At 37.9% G+C, this 23953-nt stretch overlaps 2 protein-coding genes, 1 non-coding gene and 2 pseudogenes across 4 annotated transcripts; all 5 read right to left on the reverse strand.

Moving 5' to 3' along the window:
* Positions 1 to 80: 80 nt before the first annotated feature.
* LOC104709439 (uncharacterized protein At4g02000 pseudogene) lies at positions 81 to 1082 on the reverse strand (annotated as a pseudogene).
* A 6517-nt stretch (positions 1083 to 7599) lies between these two features.
* On the reverse strand, positions 7600 to 19191 carry LOC147940013 (uncharacterized; annotated as a pseudogene).
* Positions 12181 to 12287, reverse strand: LOC147940014 (small nucleolar RNA R71). Its single transcript, XR_015564947.1, has one exon. It is a non-coding gene; the product is annotated as a small nucleolar RNA R71 (small nucleolar RNA).
* Positions 19192 to 19200: 9 nt separating the features above from the next.
* LOC147940015 (uncharacterized) lies at positions 19201 to 19641 on the reverse strand. Its single transcript, XM_087461109.1, has one exon. It carries the CDS (start codon positions 19639 to 19641, stop codon positions 19201 to 19203), a length of 441 nt encoding a protein of 146 aa, XP_087317235.1.
* Positions 19642 to 20949: 1308 nt separating this feature from the next.
* Positions 20950 to 23498, reverse strand: LOC104773821 (zinc finger transcription factor YY1-like). Of its 2 annotated transcripts, none has more exons than XM_010498487.3 (6): positions 23179 to 23498; positions 23033 to 23091; positions 22737 to 22936; positions 22539 to 22628; positions 22252 to 22395; positions 20950 to 21754 (listed from the first exon to the last, which is right to left on the reverse strand). In XM_010498487.3, exons 1-6 carry the CDS (start codon positions 23268 to 23270, stop codon positions 21176 to 21178), a joined length of 1164 nt encoding a protein of 387 aa, XP_010496789.1. In that variant the 5' UTR covers positions 23271 to 23498; the 3' UTR covers positions 20950 to 21175. The 2 variants fall into 2 exon arrangements, with proteins under 2 accessions (XP_010496789.1, XP_087319145.1); XM_087463019.1 differs by having other exon boundaries at positions 22252 to 22408; positions 23179 to 23383.
* Positions 23499 to 23953: the final 455 nt, after the last annotated feature.

Raw genomic sequence — 23953 nt, forward strand, 5'->3', positions numbered from 1 at the left:
AGTAAACAAACTTCTTACTAATCGTGCTTAAGATACTGCAGGATCGCCAAAAAGTGATTGACAGATCTTGTATAGTGAAATTATCTTTTCTTTGGAGGTAACTGAAATCCTCCATCTTCATAAACTTGAAACTTTTGTTTTAGCTTTCTTTCTTCATCTTTAACTATTTCAGATCTTGGATGCTTGGATGACTCACCGATTTCATATTTTGATGATTCACCCAATCCAGAATTCTTTAACGCTTTTGAAGTGCTTTCATGAACATCAGATGGAGTTACATTAGAACCATTTGAGGATTGCATTCTCAGCCTTGATGCATGTTGTGGAATTGGTACTGCAAAGTGTTGAACATTTTCAGCTTTGAAATCTTGAAAGTAAGGACTAACAGCAGCTAATTCCTCTGGGTTAGGACGAGGAGTATCCACTCTTGGAAGTTCAGAGATTGGTGCTGGAAATGATCTATCCGATATATGAGACTGAGAATTAGTATTATCTCTGTTTGATTCATCATTCTCAGCAACTCTATTCTGATCAAGTCTTTCTGAAATCGTAGGATTAATCCTATTACTCGGAGGCTGCTGAAGAAACGGACATTGATTCCTGTGATGAGTCATTCTATAACAGTTGCTACAGATTCTCCTAAGCCGCTCATACTGAAATCTTATCATTGTTGTTTCTCCATATCTAAACCTGATTCTTCGAAAGAACCTAAGACAATCAGTAATTCCAAACCTTATTCGTACTCTGATACAAGTGATTTGAGTAGTTGTTGCTTCATGGAAATCGACAGTCACTACTTCTCCAAGTCTTTCAGCTATAAGTGTCACTGTCTCATCAGTAACATATGGCAAGGGGATACCCCGAATTTGAACCCATAGCTCAATAGTAGATAGAAAGTCTAAGCCTGGAAAGTCCTCCCATCTTTGGAAAGCAACAAACCAATTATTGAAAATCCATAGTTCTCTTCTTTGCACTGAGATAAGATCTACTTCTGATTGAAAAAGAAACTGAATAAAAGTACCATCCAGAACTCTTCCATGAATCGTTGAAGCTAGACCCCATGATCTTGGTAAGGAAGATATTTATGATTAACATTACGTTATTTAAACTAATCTAAAAGTTGCACTGGGACAAGTTACTTATGACTAACATTACGTTATATTTGTTTGTTAATTTTATTTGTTTTTTAGTGATTAAATTATATTTTCTTCGTTTTATAATATAAGATATTTTATATAAAAAAATTTATAATATAAAAAATTTTCAACTTCATATCAGTTTCTTCTTTTCGATTGAATTTTGAAAATTTTTGTTCTCAAAATCGTGTACAACTAAGAATCTATTAGTCTACAGATTCTCAATGGTGCATCGATTTCACGAGAAGAGGAAGAACGTGGGATGTGTGTTTGATTTTTTTTTGCTTGATGATGATGATGATGATGATGGGTAATGTGGAATTCCTTGATTGGTTGAATATTCCCCTTCTCATTGGTCAAATTTATTTTTAAAATTAATCAGTTCAATTAAAATTCAGTTTGGTTATTTGGTTTAAATCGGTTTGGTAAGGGTAAATTTGGATATTGAAAATGTCATTAAGAGTAGAGGAGTATAGGAGATTAAAGGAGAGCGTTCAGAATTATTTATGGAGAGTAGAGAGCTCCTCAGAATTTAATCCGTTTTTTTTAGATTTTGTTTTTTAAAAACCCACTTTTCTCTATTCAAGATTTTACACTAAATTCCCTAAAAAATATGAAAACTAATTTTAGCTTTTGATTATAAATGTTAACAAAAACTAGAATCCTAATAATTAGAGATTTTAGGAAAAACTTACGATTCCAATCTTTTCTGTTTTCTTATGTAAATATTTTTCTAAAAAAAACAAAAATTAAAACAATTACAAAAACTAAAAAACAAAAACTATAATCTAAAAACCTCTTCCATTCATGGCCATAATTTTTTACGAAATAAATTATTCCAAGTACCACATTTTAAGTTTTTTCAAAAATATCACAAAATCAGTTGTTTTTCAAAAATACTAAAAAGGTTTATTTTCCAAAACACCACAACCACACACAAAAAAAATGATTTTTAAGAGTGTAGAACAAATACTATTTTTAAGGTCCGCGTTGACAATTATAGATTTAGGGTATAGTTTTTAGGGGACAGAATTTAGTATTTAGGATTTAGAGATTATTTTTTAATATCAAAACTTAAGTTTAATTTTGTGCATTTATGGAAAAATACACTTTAGTGGTATTTTTGGGATAAAAAAACTAAAAATTGTATTTTTGGAGAGAAAATAACTCATTTTAGTGATATTTACAAAAATGGTCCTTTTAATTAAAAATTCTTTTTGTAAAAGATATTAAAAAAAATCGTTTTGGTTCTTTTAGTAAATATTCAGAACTTTTATATTTTGACCAAGCGTTCTCTTTGAGAAAGAAATATTTATCGGATTTTCTTTCGGCGTCTAGTGAATCAGGTAAAACTGTTCGGTTGTTCAAACTGTTTGGTTGTTGTTCGGCCCAGAACCCCTACCGGGCCCGAGTCCTCGATCATAGGCCTGGAGCGCTGACTCTAGACTTGTTTTCAAGACATACGTCACGAGCGAGCGGTTCGAGACTTCTCGACTCAAAGAAGTCAAGGTAAGCTCGATGTTAAGAGGTGTACGAGGCAAGGAATCAGGGATCAAACGGAAAGATTTACGGATTAAGGGAAGATTCGGCCAACCCAGAGATTCGAGCGTTACAAATATCAAAACAGGCACATTTAAGAAGAATAATTGTGTTTAAATGTATAATTGATTACATATTTTAGTATAAATAGAGGGCATTGTAATCCCAAAAAGTGCATTCGATTCCAAGGCAATAAACTCAATAATATACACTTTTTTCTGCAACATACATTCTGAGTTCACATTTTCCCTCAGCACCAACATATCTAAATCTGATTCTATCTTTTTTCATACATATATTGCTTCAGATTATATAACCTATAGGAAGTGCATAATCCATGATACACTCTTGGAATGTGATTCCATTGTAGAAAGAATGGTAATTCCACATTATCTTATTGGACCATCACCACGACCTTCTTCTTCTTCGTCGTCACTTTCCGAGTACATATCTACGTGAATTGATTCTCCAACTTCTGTAAAATATTAGCAAGCTTCTCAAAGTGAAATTTATATCTATCCTATGTTTCTTCGCCGTAATATTGTTTCTCAAAAGCATTTTAGAGAATTAAAGCCCTGGTTCAGAATTTGTGTTTAGGATTTTAAGGTTCGACAAAACAGAAGAAAGGGGAGCTTCGATTTGGAAATCTCGATTTCTAGGGTTCGTCGAGAGAGGGAAAGAGGTAATTTGATTTTAGGGTTTCTGATTTAAGGGGGTTTAGTTTTCTATCATATTAAAATCAGGTTAATCAGGTTAATATACTTTATCAGTTGGTTAAGTGAAAAGTAAACCAATTAAACCGAGATCTATAAAGAAATAGATGAAAACTATTATTTTTGAAAGTGATAACAGGATTTTCATTCAGGGTATCAATTCTCTATGCAATTGTAGTACAAATGGTTATCAATCCAAATGATTGTTATGCTAGCAGATATGATGCAATCAGAAACAAGCAAGTCAAGCCAATCAATAATAGGGGTTTTGTCTAATAACCTAAAGTGAGCAGAAATAAAAGAAATAAAACAAGAACCACTTGGCCTAAGTACACGATGCAAGCAATCGAGTACTGGATGAAGTAGGTAATCGGGTAATGGAAAAATCAAGAACACAATGATGAACAACTCGAGAATATACACGAAGATGATAATCGAGTACCGGTTCGGGTAAAGGGGTCTAGTTGATGTAAAAACTATAAACAATCAAAATATGAAAGCTCCTAAGGATGAGGTAATCAGTTCATAAGTATTCCTAATCGATTTAGAACATTTTACAAGCCTTAAGCAATCTATTTCCTAGACAATAAATCTCTAAACCTTGCTAATCCACTCTCGTGGTAGAAACAATCAACCCTAGTCACTTCCTTACCCACTTGGAGAAACATGGCTAAGCAGGCATTAAAATCTGATTCGTTATTTTCAATAAACTCCTTACTCATCTAATCTCTTAGGCTAAGTGAGTAAATCTCTAGCATAAGTTGATTCAGACATTTCAACAAACATCTCTCGATGGCAAAACACCTTAGATCTAGTTTCAACCTCTCGGCCTGAAACTAGCATTAAGAACACTTATTTAGAAGGGAATTTTAATAAGAACAATCAATCTAAAACATCCTAATCGATTAAGAACACACACTAACCTAACTCATCCCTAGAAACTTTGGTTCACTACTCAGATCTCATGATAAACGACATACAAGCATAAACAAATGAGAATTGCATCGAATAAAATATATTGAAAAGGAGACAAAAAAACGTAATTACAGAATAGCTATTGAAAAGTAGATGAAAAGGAGTAAAATTAAACCCTAACAAAGCTTGAAAAATGTAAAATTGTTCTCTCTCTCTCTCAGTAGCTCTCGCTCTCTGGTTCGTGAGTGCCTGCGGCTGCCTAGGGTGAGAGAATAGGAAAGGGTTTATATATGGAAACCCATTTGACCTAGCCGCCCAGCTCTGTCTGAAGGTCTACACGAGGCTAGGTCGGGTGCCTCCTCGTGTTAGGCTTCGGGTTGTTCTTCTTGCACTCAGATCCTCTTGATCGTGTTAAGGTTCAGACTATTCGTCTTGCACGATCACACTATCAGGTACATGCTCGAGTTTCACCTCATTCTTGCTCTTTTTAAGCTCCAAAGCACATGTTTTCATCCAAAATGCACAAATGCGACAATGCAGCACCCTAAATAACCTAAATGCAAATTCCTAAGATTAAGGACCTAAAAATGCTAAGGTTTGGCTATATACAATGCAAAACATGAATAAAAAGATGTCTAAGAAAGTGTAAAATAGAAAGTTATACAGAAAGATTTAAAAAGAAACTAGAAAAATATAAAGAGATATACTTTGAAAAGCATACTTATGAAACATCAGAGACGAGGTCAAAATTCGGACTTTATATGCTATGATGCATGATGCAATAGTTGTGCTAAGCAAATATAATGTTTTCCTTTTCCATGTATTAAACTTGGTTGATTGAAAGAACATCATTTCAACAAAAGTGATGTGTTACAAAGTTGTTTCTTTTGGGAATTTTTAAAAAGTTTGGTATGTAAGATTTTTGTTCAAGAGTTGTAGAATATTTTCAAAACACAAAAAAAATATATAGAAAGAGCCAATAAACAAGATTAAGAAACGTACTATTTAAAAAATGTAAATACGTAGACATAATTCAGAACTCCTTGTTCCACCTGTAATGTAAGAGAAAGTGTAAATTTCAACCAGGACAATTTATAAAGTGTATTTTCCTACCCAAACAATAAGACCGTGTATATTTCAACATGAATCATTAAAAAAATTTAAATAAACTACTTGAACTCTTATTAACGTGTCAAAATCAGCATTGACTAATTTAATCATAGCCGACTGTAAAAAAATAATAGCGTGGCATGACGTGGACGTGGATGCTCATGGGGCATGATTAGAACGCTGACGAAGCATATTATAAATATGAAAATTATTCTTAACAAATTAATATTATCTTCTCAACGAAATAATATTATTTAGGTAAAACAATTTTAAAAATATATTTTAAATCATAGAATCAATAATTTTATCAATTTATTACATAATTAATTTCAATGAATATTTTCTAATTACAGCTCTTATAAGTTATTCCATTATTGATTTTTGTAAAACAAAATAATACTATTTGGATAAAATAATTATAAAAAAAAAACTTTTCTTAACACACGAAATCAATGATTTATCAACCTATTACTTAATTAATTTCAATAAAATTTCTCAATCAAAACACGTAGTCAATGATTTTGTTAATAATTTCTAATAAGTTTGATACCATTTATCAACTAGTTAAGGAATATTTTCAAAAGATCATTGATGTAATAACTAATAAAAGTCGTAATTAAGAAATATTCTTTTGAAATTAATTATGCAATAGGTTGAGATTTAGTATTGTAGATGGGGTTATTGGTTTTATGATTTTAATGGATTTGGAAATTCAAATAAAAATCATGTGTTATTCAATCATTGATTATAAAATACTTATCAAAATTATGTGTTATTGGTTCTATGATTTACAAATACTTGTTAAAATCCCATGTTATTCATTTAATGATTTGTTTATAGATTTCAAAATCCACATTATGTTTTTAAAGGATTTGAAAATGTAAAATAGAATGATTCAATTAAATCCAAGGATAAAACATGTTATTTCAAAATCCATGTGTTTTAATTTTCATAATTTAACGGGCTGTTATTGAAGAGGTTATTTCTAAATTCATGTGGAATTGTAAATTAGAAAAATCAAAACACATAGATTTTGAAATAACATGTTTTATCCTTGGATTTGAATCATTCTATTTTACACCTTCAAATCCATTCAAATCCACTTAAAACATAATGTGGATTTTGAAATCCGAAAACAAATCATTAAATGAATAACATGAGATTTTAACAAATATTTGTAAATCATAGAACCAATAACACATAATTTTGATAAGGATTTTAAAATCAATGATTGAATAACAAATGATTTTTGTTTGGATTCCCAAATCCATTAAAATCATAGAACCAATAACTCCCTCTTATGTGGCTGTTATTAGGATTTTGTAATAACATGTTTTATCCTTGGATTTGAATCCTTCTATTTTACACTTTCAAATCCATTCAAATCCATTTAAGGGGTGTTATTGGAGGAAGCATTTAATTGATTTCAATTACCTGTGGATTTTAAAATTCAATGGTTTTCTAATGCATTTAACGTGGATTTGTTGCATGAATAGTGGATTTGAAAGGCATTACCAATGGATTTGAAAGTCATTACTAGTGGACTTTATTATTTTTGAAGTTAAATAAAATAAATTACCAACTTAATAATTGTGTTGTTAACTAGAAAGCAAAAACAAGGTAAAAATATATTGAATTAATATTGTTAACACTCAATACATTACGTTGGTTTGCAACAATAACGAGGGAGAAGTTGGGTGGATCTGCTAAAGTCACTGATGGGAAGCCGTCATTGCTAGGGCTCGCTGGAAGAGAGGAAGAGGACGGCGACAGCGGAGAATGAGAGAAACCGGAGAGGGAACGGATTTGAGGAGGATGGTCAGGTGGAGTCCACGGAGAAGGAGGCTCCGATGGCGGTGCTGGAGGAGGCCTCAAGATGAGGGAAGTGACCGAATGCATCGGGAGTGGAAGACGGGACCTTAAAATCGGCAGAGGAAAAAGAATCCATTGAAGGGAGGAACCTCACCGGAATCGCAAAAACACCGGGAGAGGAGGCCATCAGACAGATTTTGACTAAGAAGCAAAAGCCGATCACGAACGGGAACCGCCGGTGAAGAAACGCATGGGGAATGACATCTTCTTTTTTTTTTTGGTCTTAATGTGAAGATTCCATTTCAAATTAGAGTTTACATAGTTAGATACCGATTACAAAAAATAACCCATTACCACAGGAACGAAGAGAAAAACTAACATAAAATTTTACTAAAGCTAAGGGGATAAGAGAGACGACTAAAGTAAACTTCCAGGAGAGAGGTTGGCTGCGAGATGGTCCCAGGAAATGAGAGGAGGCGACTTCGCAACGTACGATCAATGGAGAGGCTGAGATATGTGGCGGAGCATTCGGCAGATGAGAAGATCCTGGCATTTCGTTCCTTCCAGATGTGATAAATCACAGTCTGAAACAAAAGCTTGATGCTGGTGATTGCCTTGGCGACATGCGATTGACAGAGATTGAGAATCCATGCAGGAATATCTGAAAGAGTAAGAGGAGGATTGGGAAAGAACTTAGCAGCAAAGAACCCCCAGAGGTTTGTGGAGAACGGATAAGTGAAGAAAAGGTGCTCGTGTGTCTCAATCCCATTTTGACAAAGAACACAAGATGCATGGATATTCAACCCCCAGCTACGCCGCCTATCTCTTGTTGGAAGCCGAGAGAGAATAGCCAACCATGTAATAAAGGCAAACCTTGGCACATGCTCTTTGAACCACACAACCTTAGCCCAAGGGACGATCGGATAATGAATCCTTAGCTGCTCCCATGTCTCTTTGGCAGAGAAACAAGGGCGATATAATCCTGCAGCGTTACGCCAAAGGTAGGAATCCCGGCCTTTACTATCCAGGGGAGCAGGGAGTTCAATAAGAGCAATCAAAAGCGCTTGAGAGTTATCTGATCAAGCAGGCGGTAGTACCCAATCCCCATTTCTCGAAGCGGCGATAACATGCGCATTTTTTACTAATGCGGAGTTGTCTTGGACCAGATTCACCTAGGAAGGTAATAAGCTGACCAAACTCAGTCCATGAGTCAAACTAGAATGAGGCAGAACGCCCATCACCCACTTCACACTTGAGATACTCAGTGATAATGGGTTTGAGCTGCAATATGATGTTCACCGTTTTAGAGAAACGATTAGCCTCCTTTGTTAGCCAATAACTCCTTTTCGAAAAGATATTTCCTGTAAGCCAGGCAACCCATAATGAACTAGAACGGGAAAAGAAGTTCCAGACTAACTTAAGCCTGAAGAGCAGCTGAGAATCTTCCAGGTGTCTGATGCCCAATCCCCCTTCAAGCTTAAGTCTACACACATCTGCCCAAGCTACTCGAGCCCCTGACGCCGAGCCAGTCTTGTTTTTCCAGAGAAAAGCAGAGCATAAAGAATCCACTTTAACGTAGAAGAGTTTTGGCAGCACAAAAACATTGCTCCAGAAGTTCACCATACCATATATAACCGACGATATCAGCCTGATTTTTCTGGCAAAGGATAGAAATTTGGCGGTCCAAGAGTGAAGCTTCCTCGTGATTCGCTCCAGAAAGGGTTGTAACATGGCAAAGGTGATCCTTTTCGTACTGAGAGGCAAGCCAAGGTACCAAGTGGGAAAAGAACCACGCCGGATACCAGAAAACACAGCCAAAGATTGAGCATCCTCCTCCGAATAACCACCAAAAAAGATTTCCGACTTGGACGGATTCATATCAAGACCGGACATCTCCTTGAACCTGCTCATAACCTCCGCAATTCCAGTAAGGGATCATCTTGAGCCATTAGAGAATACCAAGAGATCGTCCGCAAACAATAAGTGGGTAATTCTAGGTGTAGAGCACCTTGGATGCAACTCAATTTGGCCATTATCCACAGCTTTTTCCAGAAGTTTAGAAAGAGCCTCCATCACCATAATTAAGAGGTAAGGAGACAGAGGGTCTCCCTGCCTTAGACCTTTCTTTCCTTTGAAAAAACCCGCAAGTTCACCATTTATAGCGATCGAGAATCTTGGAGAAGATATACACTCCCTAATCCAACAGCAGAATAGAGGCGGGAAACCCTGTGCATCTAGTAACTTGAGAACAAAGTCCCAGCAGACGGTATCAAACGCTTTTCGAATATCCACCTTAATCATAAAACTATGGGGAGAGGAAGGTCGGTTGTAGTGCCTTATCAATTCAGATGCAAGAAGAACATTCTCCCCAAGTAGCCTACCCTTCAGGAAAGCTGCTTGATTAGGAGAAACACAGACCTGCAGAATGGGCTTGAGCCGGTTAGTAATTATCTTAGAAATGATCTTGTAAACCAAATTGCAGCAACTGATGGGTCTGTAGTCTCCTAGCTTGCAAGCTTCAGGGAATTTGGGAATCAGAGCAATCTTTGTAGTGTTGAAATCTTTAAGGAGCCTCCCATTTCGAAAAAATTCCTGCACCGCCCCAACAATGTCACTGCCTACTGTACTCCAAGAGGCTCTGAGGAACTCCACGAAATAACCATCCGGACCAGGACATTTGTCCAAAGGCAGAGCAAATACGGTGCGAATTATCTCCTCCTCGGAAACCGCAGCCTCCAAGGAAGATTTGTGGGCTTCAGAGCATCTGAAGGGGAGCAGTTCAGCAAGGGAGGATGAAGAGCATGGGGATTGAGCCAAAGTGGTGGTCCCTCAGATCTCCTCAAAATAAGCAGAAGCGTGAGACTTAATCTCAGATATGTCAGTGATGTTCATATATTTTACCATGTTTTCCCTTAGTTTATTCACATCTTTTGCATCTTTTGCTAGCCATTTTCATCATTATTGTGTAGCTTTAGGACTGATCATGCATTAGAGTTTAGTTGCATTGCATTTGCATCTTTTCATGCATAAACAGGTGATTTTGGAGCTTAAAGAGCATGGAAACAATCCTGAGGAGAAGTGAAGCAATCTTGAAGGGAAAGCAAGAGAGTTAAGGCTGAAGAACAAAGGTCCAGAGTCCAACTCGACCAAGCACTCGACCGAGTGGGTAGATGGACTCGACCGAGTTGACCGAGCCGTTGACTACTTTGACTTTTTCTATTTTTAGGGCTTCCACCTCCTCACCTATATAAGGCCTTGTACCTGCAGCCACCAAAGTGTGCAACTTTTTAGATATTCCCTAAACCTAGTTTTTACCTTTTTTAGTTTTATTCCTTTTGCATTTTTATTTTTAAGATCTTGTACTTCCTTATGAAAGAAGACTAGATTCTTATATTTTGTTGGTTCTATAACTTTCAAGATATTGAGAATTTGAGTTTCATCCTTTCATCAATATTGAAGATCTTTGTTTAATCTTTCTGATAATGCAAGTTTCAATATTTTCTGGGTTTTTGACTTTGATCACCATGTATTGTTGTGAGTAGTTTCCTCAGGACCTTCTTTGTTTATTGAAATCTTAGTCTTAATCCTGTTGCTTGCTTGTTGTTTGATTGGATTTAGCATTACTCTGTTTTTATTGCATTGCTCTGTTTCTGCATCTAGTCTAGCTCGACCACCCACTCGATCTACACTCGGTCGAGTGCTGCTCGAGTTCATCCCCAGAACTCTGTGTCTATGATTTGTGTTTGTCTTGTTTCATTCTTGTTTCATTCCAGTTGCATACATTTAGTTTTCAGTTCATTAATTATCTTGCATTAGTTCATTAGTAGTAGTCTCTGTTTCTGTTCTTGCTTTATCTCTGTTTCAATCATTCAGTTTCATTTGCATCTAGTTGTTAGTTCTTGTAGTTTATTTTCTGCATTTTACATTTTCTTCCTAGGATTGTTAGTGACAAACAATCTTTACATTTGTCTTAACTTAGATTCATATGCATATCTTAATTGTTCACAAACACTCATTTAGGATTGATACCTCTTGTACTGCAATAGCATAAGGGGAATTGAAACACCCATCCATCATTCCATTCATATCTCACCATTGCATACATCATCATTCACACCACAAAATAAACTTGTTTCAATTTGGCGCCGTTGCCCATTTGAGTGTGTTTTTGTGACATTTAGGATCCATATTAGTCTAAGATTAAGTTCTTTTATACGCTTGTGAGGTTGCTGTACTCGAATCTTCTGTTTCTGGGTTGAAGTTCCATTTCAGGTACCACTCGACCAGTCACTCGACCACCACTCGACCGAGTCGTGATCGAGCACCTGCTCGAGCCAGAAGCCGGATCTCTATAACCATCATTTTCCAGTCGACTTGACCTCCTACTTGAGCCTGTGCTCAGTCGCTTGCCTAGCAAAAATCGTTTGTGTCTGTTAATGCACACAAGGTCTAAAGGAAAGGACAATCTTCTTAGGCCTATTGACAACATCAACAAAAAGACCAAGGGTTTAGGAGCTAAGCAAAGGAGAGTTGTTCAGCAACAACAAGAGGTTATAGTAGCTATGGATCAACAGGATCAGGTTCAGAGACCAAGGAACATTGGTGCTGGAGATGCACCCAACACTCACAACCAAAGAGCTGGCATTGTGCCACCAACTGTTGCCAACAACAACTTTGAGATCAAGAGTGGATTGATCTCAATGATTCAGGCCAATAAATTCCATGGATTGCCTATGGAAGATCCACTAGATCATCTTGATGAGTTTGATAGAATCTGTGGTCTTACCACGATCAATGGAGTAAGTGAAGATGGTTTCAAGCTGAGGTTGTTCCCTTTCTCACTTGGGGACAAGGCTCATTTATGGGAAAAGACTCTCCCTACTGGTGCAATCACTACTTGGGATGCATGCAAGAAGGCTTTCTTGGCCAAGTTTTTCTCCAATGCTAGGACAACAAGACTAAGGAATGAGATCTCTGGATTTGCTCAAAGGAGTAATGAAAGCTTTTGTGAAGCTTGGGAGAGATTCAAGGGATACCAAACTCAATGTCCTCATCATGGTTTCAGTGTGGAGTCTTTGTTGAGCACATTGTATAGAGGAGTGCTTCCCAAGTTCAGAATGCTTCTTGATACAGCCTCCAATGGAAACTTCCTCAATAAGAATGTGGAAGAAGGCTGGGAGTTAGTAGAGAACCTTGCACAGTCTGATGGGAACTACAATGAGGACTATGACAGAACCATAAGGTCATCATCAACTGATCAAGAAGACAAGTACAAGAAGGATCTGAAAATGGTGAATGAAAAGCTTGATAGGATCTTGCTAAGTCAGCAAAAGTCTATTCACTTTGTTAGTGAAGAGGAGCCTCCAGTTCAAGAGGGAGAGAATGAGTTTGCTGAGTTATGCTATATGCAAAACCAAGGAGGTTTCAAGGGTTATAACCAAGGAGGGTTTAGGAACAATAATCTGTCCTATAGGAGCACAAATGTGGCCAACCCACAAGATCAAGTCTACCCTCCTCAACAGCCTCAACAGCACCAAAACTATATCCCCAAACAACAGCAGCAGGTGTTCCAGCCCCAGTTGTGTCCCCCACCAGGGTTTCAGACTAACCAAGGCCAGGAACAAGACCTTAGAGCCATAGTACAACAGCTGTTGATTGGTCAAACACAAGGGAAGATAGAGGAAGCCAAACAGTTTGCTGAGCTAAACCAAAGGCTCACATCTCAATACAATGATCTGAATATGAAGTTTGAGGGTCTGAATTCCAGAGTTAAGTACATGGAGAGTAACATAGCCTCTTCTTCAGCTCCAAAACCCAACCAACTCCCTGGAAAAGCTGTCCAAAATCCAAGGGAGTTCACAGCCAAAGCCATTCAAGTTCATGAGGAAGAAGCCACTGAGGACAGTGCAGTTCAAGTTTGGGGGAATTCATTAGTTACTGAAGCCCCAAGTGATGTTTGTAACAAGCAATTGGAGCTCGCACCTGAGCTCGACCATGGACTCGAGCAGCCACTCGACCGAGTGCGTGCTCGAGTGGTCGATCGAGCTGGACAGTCCGAGGCTGACAAACCTGCCAAGTACATTCCTCCTGCCTACAAGCCTCCACTACCTTTCCCAAAATGTTTCAAAGCACAAAAGATTAAGGAGCTTAGGGAAATCATTGAGAGAAAGGAGATGATGGCTAGGCAACAAGAAGAAGAGAGGGTTTTGAAGGAAGAAGCTGTGGTTGAGAAAAAAGAAGAAGTGTTGGCTATACAAGAAATCACCATTGCTTACCAGGAAGAGGAGAGAGGACCTGCTTTGGAACAGTATGATCCATATCCTCTCTACAAAGACTTTTTGCTTGATTTGTCAAAGAAGAAGGCTGAAGCTCAAGATGAGAAGGATCTTGAGGACCTTGGAGGAGTTATCATTCCAATCAAGCTTAAGGATCCAGGGCCATTCTACTTGCCTTGCACAATCAGTTACCTCCACTACAATCAATGCCTTTGTGATTTGGGAGCTTCAACAAGTGTCATGCCATATTCCATAGCTCAAAAGCTTGGGAGAACTGACTTCAAATCTACTAGACTCCATGTGTGCCTAGCTGATGGGACAAATAGAGAGGTAGTTGGGAGGTTAGAGAATGTCCCAATCAAGATAGGAAGAGCAAGGATCCACACTGACTTTGTGGTGATAGAGATGGACAAGGAGCCTGAAGATCCAATCTTACTAGGGAGGCCATTCTTAGCTACTGTTGGAGCAGTTATTGATGTCAAGGAAGGTCTTGTGACCTTGAACATTGCTGAAGATGTAGTTATGAAGTTCAATATCTACAATCCAACCAACCTTCCCACCATTAATGACCAGCCTTTTACTATCAAGGACAAAGGTGGTCAAGAAGGGTTAAGTGATAAGGCAACTCCAAAAGCTGAGCTCCCACTTCAAGAGGATTCTGTCGAAAAGCTTAAGAGGTCAGTTCAAGAGTTGACTAGTATGGTTGAGGATCTTCAAGTAAAGCTGAACAAGAGGTCTTTGAGGAAAGCAAGACCAAGGCTCAAAATCAAGAAGAAATATGGTTTGTGTGCTAAGGGTGAGGTGATCAAGGATCAACTTCACAGTGACCAAGAGGTTCCAGGGAGGATTTCATCACCTCCTTGGTATCTAGATCAAGTCTAAGAAGGAAATCAAAGTCAAGCTTAGTGACTTTAAACAAGCTCACTAGGGAGGAAATCCCTAAGGTATCTCTGTACATATTGCCTTGGAATTTTAGTATTTTGATTTTTGCTTTCGTATTTTCATGGTTAGGCAAGCTAGGGAGTCTGAATAGAACAGGAAGGGACAGCTAACGGAGACTCGCGGTCCAGCTCGACCCCCCCACTCGGACATGCACTCGACCGAGTCACGGTCGATTGGCATTGTCGAGCTGCCCCAATCACCTTTCTCCAGTCACCAGCAGGATCCCAGCTACACCTTTGATAGTATGCAGGAGGATGTGGACAGCTTCTTCTCCAATCCTTGAGGTAACATTATCACCTTACCATTGTATATACCATAGCATTTCATATGTTGTGTTTTGTTTTAAGTCTTGAATCCTCAAGCAAATTTCTTTCACACAAGGGACTGTGTGATTTAAGTTTGGGGGAGGGTTTGAGATAGCATTTGATGTTGTGTTTTGTTTTCTTATTTCAAATTTTATCATCATCATGTTAGCACTTGCATAATCATCTAAGGCATACGAAAACCATAAAAATTTGAAATTTTTTTGCAAAAATCTTTATAAAAAAAGAGTGTTCATGTAGTTTGCATTGCATATTTAAGAGTTTTGTTTAGCATATAGGACTGTTTGCATTAGGGATCTATGATGAGTTTTTCCTTGTTAGCTTGCTTAATTCACTAGACTAAGATCAATGCCCAAGTTAATAGTACTTTGATGCTAGTTGAGTGGTTAGAAGCATAAGATTGAACCAAGCCTTGAATTCCTGAATTGCATTTGGTCTAAATGGAAGCATGTTGTGATTTGATGCCATTTCCTATCTATAAGAACCTAATATTGACTGTTAATTATCAATGTATGCATTGCTTTAAACTCATGGATACCATATACTTATTTGGATCATCTTTCTCCTTTTGCCACTCTTGTTGATCCAAGTAGCTGATTTCACTTTTAAATCAGTTTCCCTACCCCTAACCAAACCTTCTTTCAAGCCATGTTTATTCTTGTGTGTGTGAGGCCTATTTTTGGGATTGAGCTTGGTAGAAAGTGTTAGGTTTGAACTGACAAGAGTAAAACCTTGTGTAGTTCTAGTTTGCATTTTTCAAACTAGATAGGACTAGGTGGTTCACTTGTTGGGTTTGGGACTTGGCTGTTTTGAAAAGAAAAGAAAGAAAAGAGAAAGAGAAAAAAAAAAAAAAAAAAAAAAAGGGGTAGAGTCTTTAGGAGGGGAATGAGTTTAAGCAAAAGCTAAAGTCTAGTGAAAGGATGGGAAGTAAAAATTGTTATCTAAGATGGTTCTAGTTAAAGAAAAGAAAAGAAAGCAAAGTGAAGTTTAGCAAAAAGCTTATATGTCTTGAGAATAAGAAGAAAAGAGAACCATAGCAATAAGAAAAAAATTCCCATTCCACTAGAAAGATCAATTAAGAAACCTCTCCTAAGACTTGAAAACCAAAAGAGAAAAGGGTGAAAGAGAAAAGAAGAAGTTAAAGGGTAGCACTAGGATCATTTGGGTTTAGATTGATAGGATAAACACTTTGGGTACCTTTGGGTAGACAAGGCTTTATTCTTGTATGTGTCTAGGTGTTCTTACCTTTAGCATTCTTCTAAAGCTCAATCCATTTTTATGAGAGAACCTTGATATTGACAAGCCCCACTCTAAAAAAAAAAAAAAAGAGACCATCATTGTCTCAAAACCCTTTATTACCAAGCCAAATGAGTTTAAGCATTGCATAGAATTGATTTCATGTTCTTGATTAATGAATGTTAAAGGAATTGGTTGATTTGAATGCATGTGGATATCTAAGGCTTAAATCAGTAAAGGTTGTGAATGCTTGTCTAAAATTTTTAAGTATAGCTCATCCAACTTGCATCATAGTACTAGTAACTTGGACATTGATTTTAGATAGTCTATTTGCAAGCTTTAGGAGCTGAGATCCCACTTTCAAACCTCATCTACCTTCTTATGTCTTGTTTATTTGCTTGAGGGCAAGCAAAGACTAAGTTTGGGGGTGTTGATGTTCATATATTTTACCATGTTTTCCCTTAGTTTATTCACATCTTTTGCATCTTTTGCTAGCCATTTTCATCATTATTGTGTAGCTTTAGGACTAATCATGCATTAGAGTTTAGTTGCATTGCATTTGCATCTTTTCATGCATAAACAGGTGATTTTGGAGCTTAAGGAGCATGGAAACAATCCTGAGGAGAAGTAAAGCAATCTTGAAGGGAAAGCAAGAGAGTTAAGGCTGAAGAACCAAGGTCCAGAGTCCAACTCGACCAAGCACTCGACCAAGTGGGTAGATGGACTCGACCGAGTGGAGTGTGCACGAGAGAAGCCAGCTCGACCATGGACTCGACCGAGCACTGGTCGAGTTGACTGAGCCGTTGACTACTTTGACTTTTTCTATTTTTAGGGCTTCCACCTCCTCACCTATATAAGGCCTTGTACCTGCAGCCACCAAAGTGTGCAACTTTTTAGATATTCCCTAAACCTAGTTTTTACCTTTTTTAGTTTTATTCCTTTTGCATTTTTATTTTTAAGATCTTGTACTTCCTTATGAAAGAAGACTAGATTCTTATATTTTGTTGGTTATATAACTTTCAAGATATTGAGAATTTGAGTTTCATCCTTTCATCAATATTGAAGATCTTTGTTTAATCTTTCTGATAATGCAAGTTTCAATATTTTCTGGGTTTTTGACTTTGATCACCATGTATTGTTGTGAGTAGTTTCCTCAGGACCTTCTTTGTTTATTGAAATCTTAGTCTTAATCCTGTTGCTTGCTTGTTGTTTGATTGGATTTAGCATTACTCTGTTTTTATTGCATTGCTCTGTTTCTGCGTCTAGTCTAGCTCGACCACCCACTCGATCTACACTCGGTCGAGTGATGCTCGAGTTCATCCCCAGAACTCTGTGTCTATGATTTGTGTTTGTCTTGTTTCATTCTTGTTTCATTCCAGTTGCATACATTTAGTTTTCAGTTCATTAATTATCTTGCATTAGTTCATTAGTAGTAGTCTCTGTTTCTGTTCTTGCTTTATCTCTGTTTCAATCATTCAGTTTCATTTGCATCTAGTTGTTAGTTCTTGTAGTTTATTTTCTGCATTTTACATTTTCTTCCTAGGATTGTTAGTGACAAACAATCTTTACATTTGTCTTAACTTAGATTCATATGCATATCTTAATTGTTCACAAACACTCATTTAGGATTGATACCTCTTGTACTGCAATAGCATAAGGGGAATTGAAACACCCATCCATCATTCCATTCATATCTCACCATTGCATACATCATCATTCACACCACAAAATAAACTTGTTTCAGTCAGATAATCTCCTTCCACTTTGATCCTGAAGAAAATGAATATGGTTTTCATTTAACTTTGCTGAGAGCATTTTATGGAAGAACTTAGTATTCCGGTCACCAAGGTGCATCCATTTAGCGCGAGATCTCTGGCGATAAAATTTTTCCTCAGCCTTGCTTAACATTTTCCAACGAGTGCGAACAAGATGTTCCTCCCTTGCTAGCTCTGGGGTGGGGGCTGTGAGGATAGCTCTGTGTAACTCATCCAGTCTGGATTCTTCAACTTTCACTCTTTCAAAAATACCACTAAAATGCCGCTTGTTCAGTCTGCGGAGAGCCGGCTTTAGTGCTTTCAAGGTCTTGTAAACCTTGAATTGATTGGAACCACTCACAGCACTACAGTTCCAGGATTGACTTACCACTTCTGTATACTCCGGGTGGTCGATGACATGGTGGAAGAATTGAAAAGGCTTCGGAATAAAGCGTCTTGATTGTGGAACACTGAACCAAATAGGAGTGTGGTCAGATTGTTTTGGGTCTAGCCACTCTGCAAACGCCTCCGAAAAGGTAGAGGCCCATTCTTGGTTAATCAAGGTGTGATCAATCTTCTTAGAAATCGTATGCCCGTCACTACAGTTCCACCAAGAGAAAAGAAGCCCCTTGGCCTGAGCTTCAAATAAGTATGCATCCTGGAGAGCCAAATTCATGTCCTCCATTCCTGGCAAATCAACCTCCGAGTTAAGATGATCTGAATGCTGCGAAACAGGCAGAATTTGGTTAAAGTCACCAAGACAGGTGTGGTGGCACTAATGCTGACCAAATCCTCCCAGAGAGACGTTCTTTACTCAACCAGATTGAAGCCATAGACAAATGAGACAGTGAGACTCAGGTTATCCGTAGGCAGAAAGACACCGCATGTTACCATTTGGGCCGAGGCATGGTAAACCACCAGAGAGATACGCGGATCCCAAACAACCATAATTCTAGTCGAGTTGTGATGATCAAAGTTACCAAAAATTTTCCAACCAATCGGAATAGCACTCCCAATTCTCCTTAAGTTTACTTCTCTAATATGAGTCTCCAAAAAGCGCCAAAAAGAGGCTTACTGATATTAATCCAATCCTTCGTCATAGTCTGACGCGAACCGCTGTTCAATCCTCTTACGTTCCACACAAAAAACATATTGGTAATGGGTTATTAATGAATCGAGGCAGCCTTGCGGCTGGACCTACGACAAGACACCAAAATGAAGGGGGTGTCAACCTCCCCCGTAACTGATTGAATATGACTGCAACTGACCAAGCCTTGGGTAGGGATCTCAGCAGCAGTCTTCTCCTGATCCGATCCCAAATTTGAGGTGGTGTTGGAGTTGGCGGCTTCTCGTTCTGGTGCAACAGGGGTGAGAAACCGCGAGCCTAAGACTGTTTTCGAACGCACCCTACTAAGAAGAGAGTCCTGACGAGACATCCCCTCCCTTCATGCTGGTCTTCCCCTACTGCTAGGAGATATCCTAGACACTTTTTGCACTGAGACCGTAGGAGCATTCCGTGGGCACAGAGTCGTAGTGTGTCCAAATTGGTCGCAAGAGGCACATTTCTGGGGAAGCCAGGGATAGGAGACATCAATGTCGATCTCACGACCATCACTAAACCCAGAGACGACACGGGTAGGGAGCTCTTTAAGCAGATTCACCCTAACCAAAATTTTTGCAGATTCCTTTCTGGCTGTTTCAGGTGCAAGGGCTATTGGCTTTCCTAATGCAGTTGCGATGCGACCAAGGCTCTCTCTGTTAAACAACAGGTATGGAACTCCCCTAAATTCCACTGTCACGACAGCGGAGGAGATTGGAGGTGTATCGGGGTTGAAATCAGGTGACCAAGGGGCAACAAACATTGGATGACCCACTATACTCCACATATTACGGCTGAGAATCGTTTCTCTGACCCGTGGATTCGTCACCTTTAGCAAGAAGATTCCATCCCCAATGCGATGAACAAAGATTCTCGGACCAGCACCCAGATAGTATTTACTACCCCAATTATCCTACCCATTGGCGGAGGGGGGCCGTGGAATTGTGCAAAGACAAAATTCTGAAACTCAATCTTTGCGGTTTGGATATTCTCATCCGGGATGAATACGAAAGGGACTCCAGAAATGTGCTGAGAAGGAGTACCAATCTCTTCCAAACAGGAAGGATCCCGAGCCACTGTCGAGTATGAACAGGGGCCAGGGGAAGAGCCATCACCGGAGGCTGGACCTGCAACGGCGTTCGTAGGAGGAGTAACGACATCAACGAAAGGAACAGTAGCACCGGAGGGTGAATTTTCAACGGTGGGGACTGAGGGGCTCGTCAAGGTAGATCTCAGATCTACTTCAGGAACCGAAACCGAGGCATCTGCCAAGGAAAGATCTGGAGTGGGAGCAGCTGGCGTTGCCGGAGCGGGTGGGAAATCAGACGCGACTGCGGTAGGAGGCCAAGAGGCTCAGAACCAGCGGTCGCAGCAGGCAACGACGGCGGTTTTCGAGAGCCGGAAGCAACAAGGACAGAGATCCGGGCATACTCTGATGACCCTGGAACAACCCCATGCAAGGCTTTTTTCTTCTTCTTGGGAATCATGGAGAAATTTCCGACCGTCGGCGTGAGACCGATGTCGGGGAAAGGAGGGGAGAGAGTTTTTTTTCTTTCTATAGTCGAAAAGTAGTTCTTAATTCTTCCATTAATCTGTTGAATCAATTCTGAAGAGAAAGAGAGAGAAAGAGATTGAAATATTTGAGAAATACGTCTGATTGTGTTTGTTCATCTTTTCTGAGTGAAATACATTAAAATCTAAAATGACACCAAATCAAATAAACATTGAATAACAGAGTTTTTAACATATTCTAAAATCCATCAAATAAATACATAATCCAATAACAACTGATTTTAATAGATTTTTTAAAATACCTAATTGAATAACGCTTTATTTCAATATACATCAGATTCTTTTAAAATACATTGTTGAATAACACCCCTAAAACATAATATGGATTTTGAAATCCAAAAACAAATCATTAAATGACTAACATGGGATTTTAACAAGTATTTTGCAAATAACCAATAACATATAATTTTAATAAATATTCCAAAATCAATGATTGAATAACTAATGATTTTTGTTTGGATTTTCAAATCCATTAAAATCATAAAACCAATAACCTCTCTACAATTCTATATAGATTTAAAAATCACAATAACAACCAGTTAATTTATAAGAAAAGCTTTCAAAAAGTTGACCAACCCTATAAGAGGAGCTTTCCAAAAATGTTATCAGAACACTGTACAAAGGTTTAAAAATGAAGAAGAATGTAAAAGGCAAACGAAACAAAGCTACTAAAGTCACCATCGCATATAGATATGGGAAGTAAGCAAAAGGTATCCTATGCGTCTACTATGACTTCGATGAAATTCAAGCTAGTCTTCATACTCTGTCTCTTCATCATCATCCTCCTCGTTGTTTTCGCCAAACCTCCAGCCATCATCCACATTCTCTCTATCTTCCTCTGTCTCCTCGCTATCTTCTTCTAATTCTTCTCTTTCTACTTCTTCAAAAGCTTCTTTTGCTTGCCATGGTTTATTTGCAATCCTCACTTTGGCTGGCGAAGAGGTTGAACCTTTCTTTCCAACTTTGGCCGGTGGTGTCCTCATGTTTGGCTTAGTTCTGCTCGGTTGTTTATGTGTCTGGCTTTTCCCATTACTAGCGTGTTTCCTGTAAACATCTTGGTCACTCCCATTATCCACATCATTCGTGTCATTGCCGCTGTGCTTGTTCAGTGTGGGGTTCTCCGCGTTCTCTTCTGGTAAATGCCCTGGATGCTCTCTCTTCAAGTGGAGCTTAAGCTTGTACTCATGTATGTAAGCTTTCTCACACCCTTCGTAAGGGCATGCGTACGGTCGATCCGGAGACGCACCAAAAACTGCTGCAGGTGTTTTGACAGTCCTCGATACTTTCTCTGCGGGTGGGGTATATTTGGGCGTCTCTCCAGCACCATTCTGTTACACCGGTAGTGAAATTTAGAGAGATAAGTTCTAAGAAGCTTGCAAATATGAATACATAAGGGGGTGTAATCATGAATGAACCAATGCATTGTTCTGCCTATGCGTTGCCACAGTACACTTTAAGTATAAACAATGAATACTTCTGACACCAGAATCATTGAATTCAAAGAACTGTTGGATTCTGCAACTTCAACCTATTAAGAGAGTTGTGATTCTAATCATGCAACTTATAATAAAAATAGAATTCTATGCTCCAGAAAGGAAGTTAGCAAGCATCGAGTGAGATTACTGGAAGCCTTGACAAGAGTAGTTACGCCAACCTCTAGCAAAGAAAAACTACACCCAGGCGTAAAAAATAAAGACACAGGATTCGAAAGAAATAAGATTGAAGTAACCAAAGCAACACAGTTTCTACTAAACTCTGATAAGACCCTGACAAGAGAACAAAGAAAAGTATTTAATGACAATATATTGAATTTGAGTAGTGATACCTTTTCATGGTAGGCAATAACGTGGTTCCTTAGCTTGTATTCATGAGCATATCTCTTCCCACACCCACTGTATGGACAGATGTGATAATTTTCTTGTGAATGAGTCTTCATGTGAGATCTGAGGTTAAAATCCAAGGAGAATGCCTGCATCCATCATCTACGAAATGTAAGTGTACAGCATGAGAATGAATTTTAAAGTTACTAATCACAGGTAACACGGTCCCTTGCCTAATTGCATATCATATATACAAATAAAATAGGCTACTGAAAGTAACAGAATCAATCACCTTTCCACAGCCTTCATAATTACATACAAAAGCCCTCTCTCCAGTATGAATAAGATAATGTCTCTTCAACTTTGAACTATCCAGAAATTTCTGTTACAGCAAAAACAAAAATCAGATGGCTTGATATATCATCATAAAAGTGAATGTTTAATCAGGGTGAATAAACCCAACTAAAAGAGGTTAATTATACTATACTACCTTCCCACATCCTGCGTGATTGCAAACATATTGCCTTTCTCCATGAATGTGAGAATGTTTTCTTAACGCACTAACGTCAAAGAAAGTCTTCCCACATCCGTCGTAACTGCAGAGAAACAAAATCTCTGTCGTTGGTTCTGGCTCAGGCTCTGGAACATCAGGCTCTTTCTCTTTTTCTGTGAGTCTCTTCAGAGTGTCCTCTGTATCAACAACAACAACACAAACATAACATAATGATACAATTACATTTAAAAAAAAATTAGATCAAAAAAATCATAGTTTTCAATCAATCTCACCTGTAACCCATTTGTGAAGATAACACTTCCCACCTGTAGCAACAATATCTTGTGGTACCCTAAACATTACGAAGCCGTAATCTAAGAGATCGTTCATGGGCGCATAAGCCTCTAAGAATTGAAAAGTGACGGAATCAGAATATTACCACTCTTTGATCCACTTAACAGCAGGAGCTTTCGATTTAAGGATGGGACGCCTCTCGAAAGGATTTTGATATGGATAGTTGGGATGCTCCATCGATTTCCTCTGTAGAAAGGTGGTTCCTTTGTTGATTTTGAGTAAGATGAGTTTTGGAATTTGGGGAAGATGATTTAGGGTTCTGGGGAAAGAACGATCGAGAGGACAAGAACGAGAGAGACCTTAAGCAATTGTACTTTGATAATGGAGTCCCGGTTCAATTAACACTGTGTTTATGCCGGTTCTTGGACCCGGTTTTTAACCAATATCTCTATCGGCCTCGAGGGTGATTGAATTTAACATTTTAAGGATTTTTGTATGATTTTACTATTTTTGAATTTTGCTTGAAGATTTTTTTGAAGAATCGATTATCTTTTAAAATTTTTCTATTAAAAAAAAAGTAAATAAAATATGATTCCGTGAGATCTTATTTTATTATATAAAGTTGGGTTTTCAAAATTAGTCATTAACAAGATTATGACATGTGTCAAATATACTGATAACATGTATAAAAAAATTATTATTTTTCAGATAATAATATTAAATCTACATAAAATTAAGATTTTTATATCTATAAAAAAAAGTTTCTAAATCAAAAAGGAAAATTAACAAAACTAATATATTTTTCCTAAATTTTATGTGTTTTCTCAATTAGATTTTGACATATATAAACAAAAATAATAATTCATTAAGCATGTATATTATTATTAATAAAAAAATAGTGAATAACAAATCTTAAAAAA

This window comes from Camelina sativa, chromosome 8 (genome assembly GCF_030686135.1).
Source record: "Camelina sativa cultivar CO46 ecotype springtype chromosome 8, ASM3068613v1".
Lineage (NCBI taxonomy): Eukaryota > Viridiplantae > Streptophyta > Magnoliopsida > Brassicales > Brassicaceae > Camelina > Camelina sativa.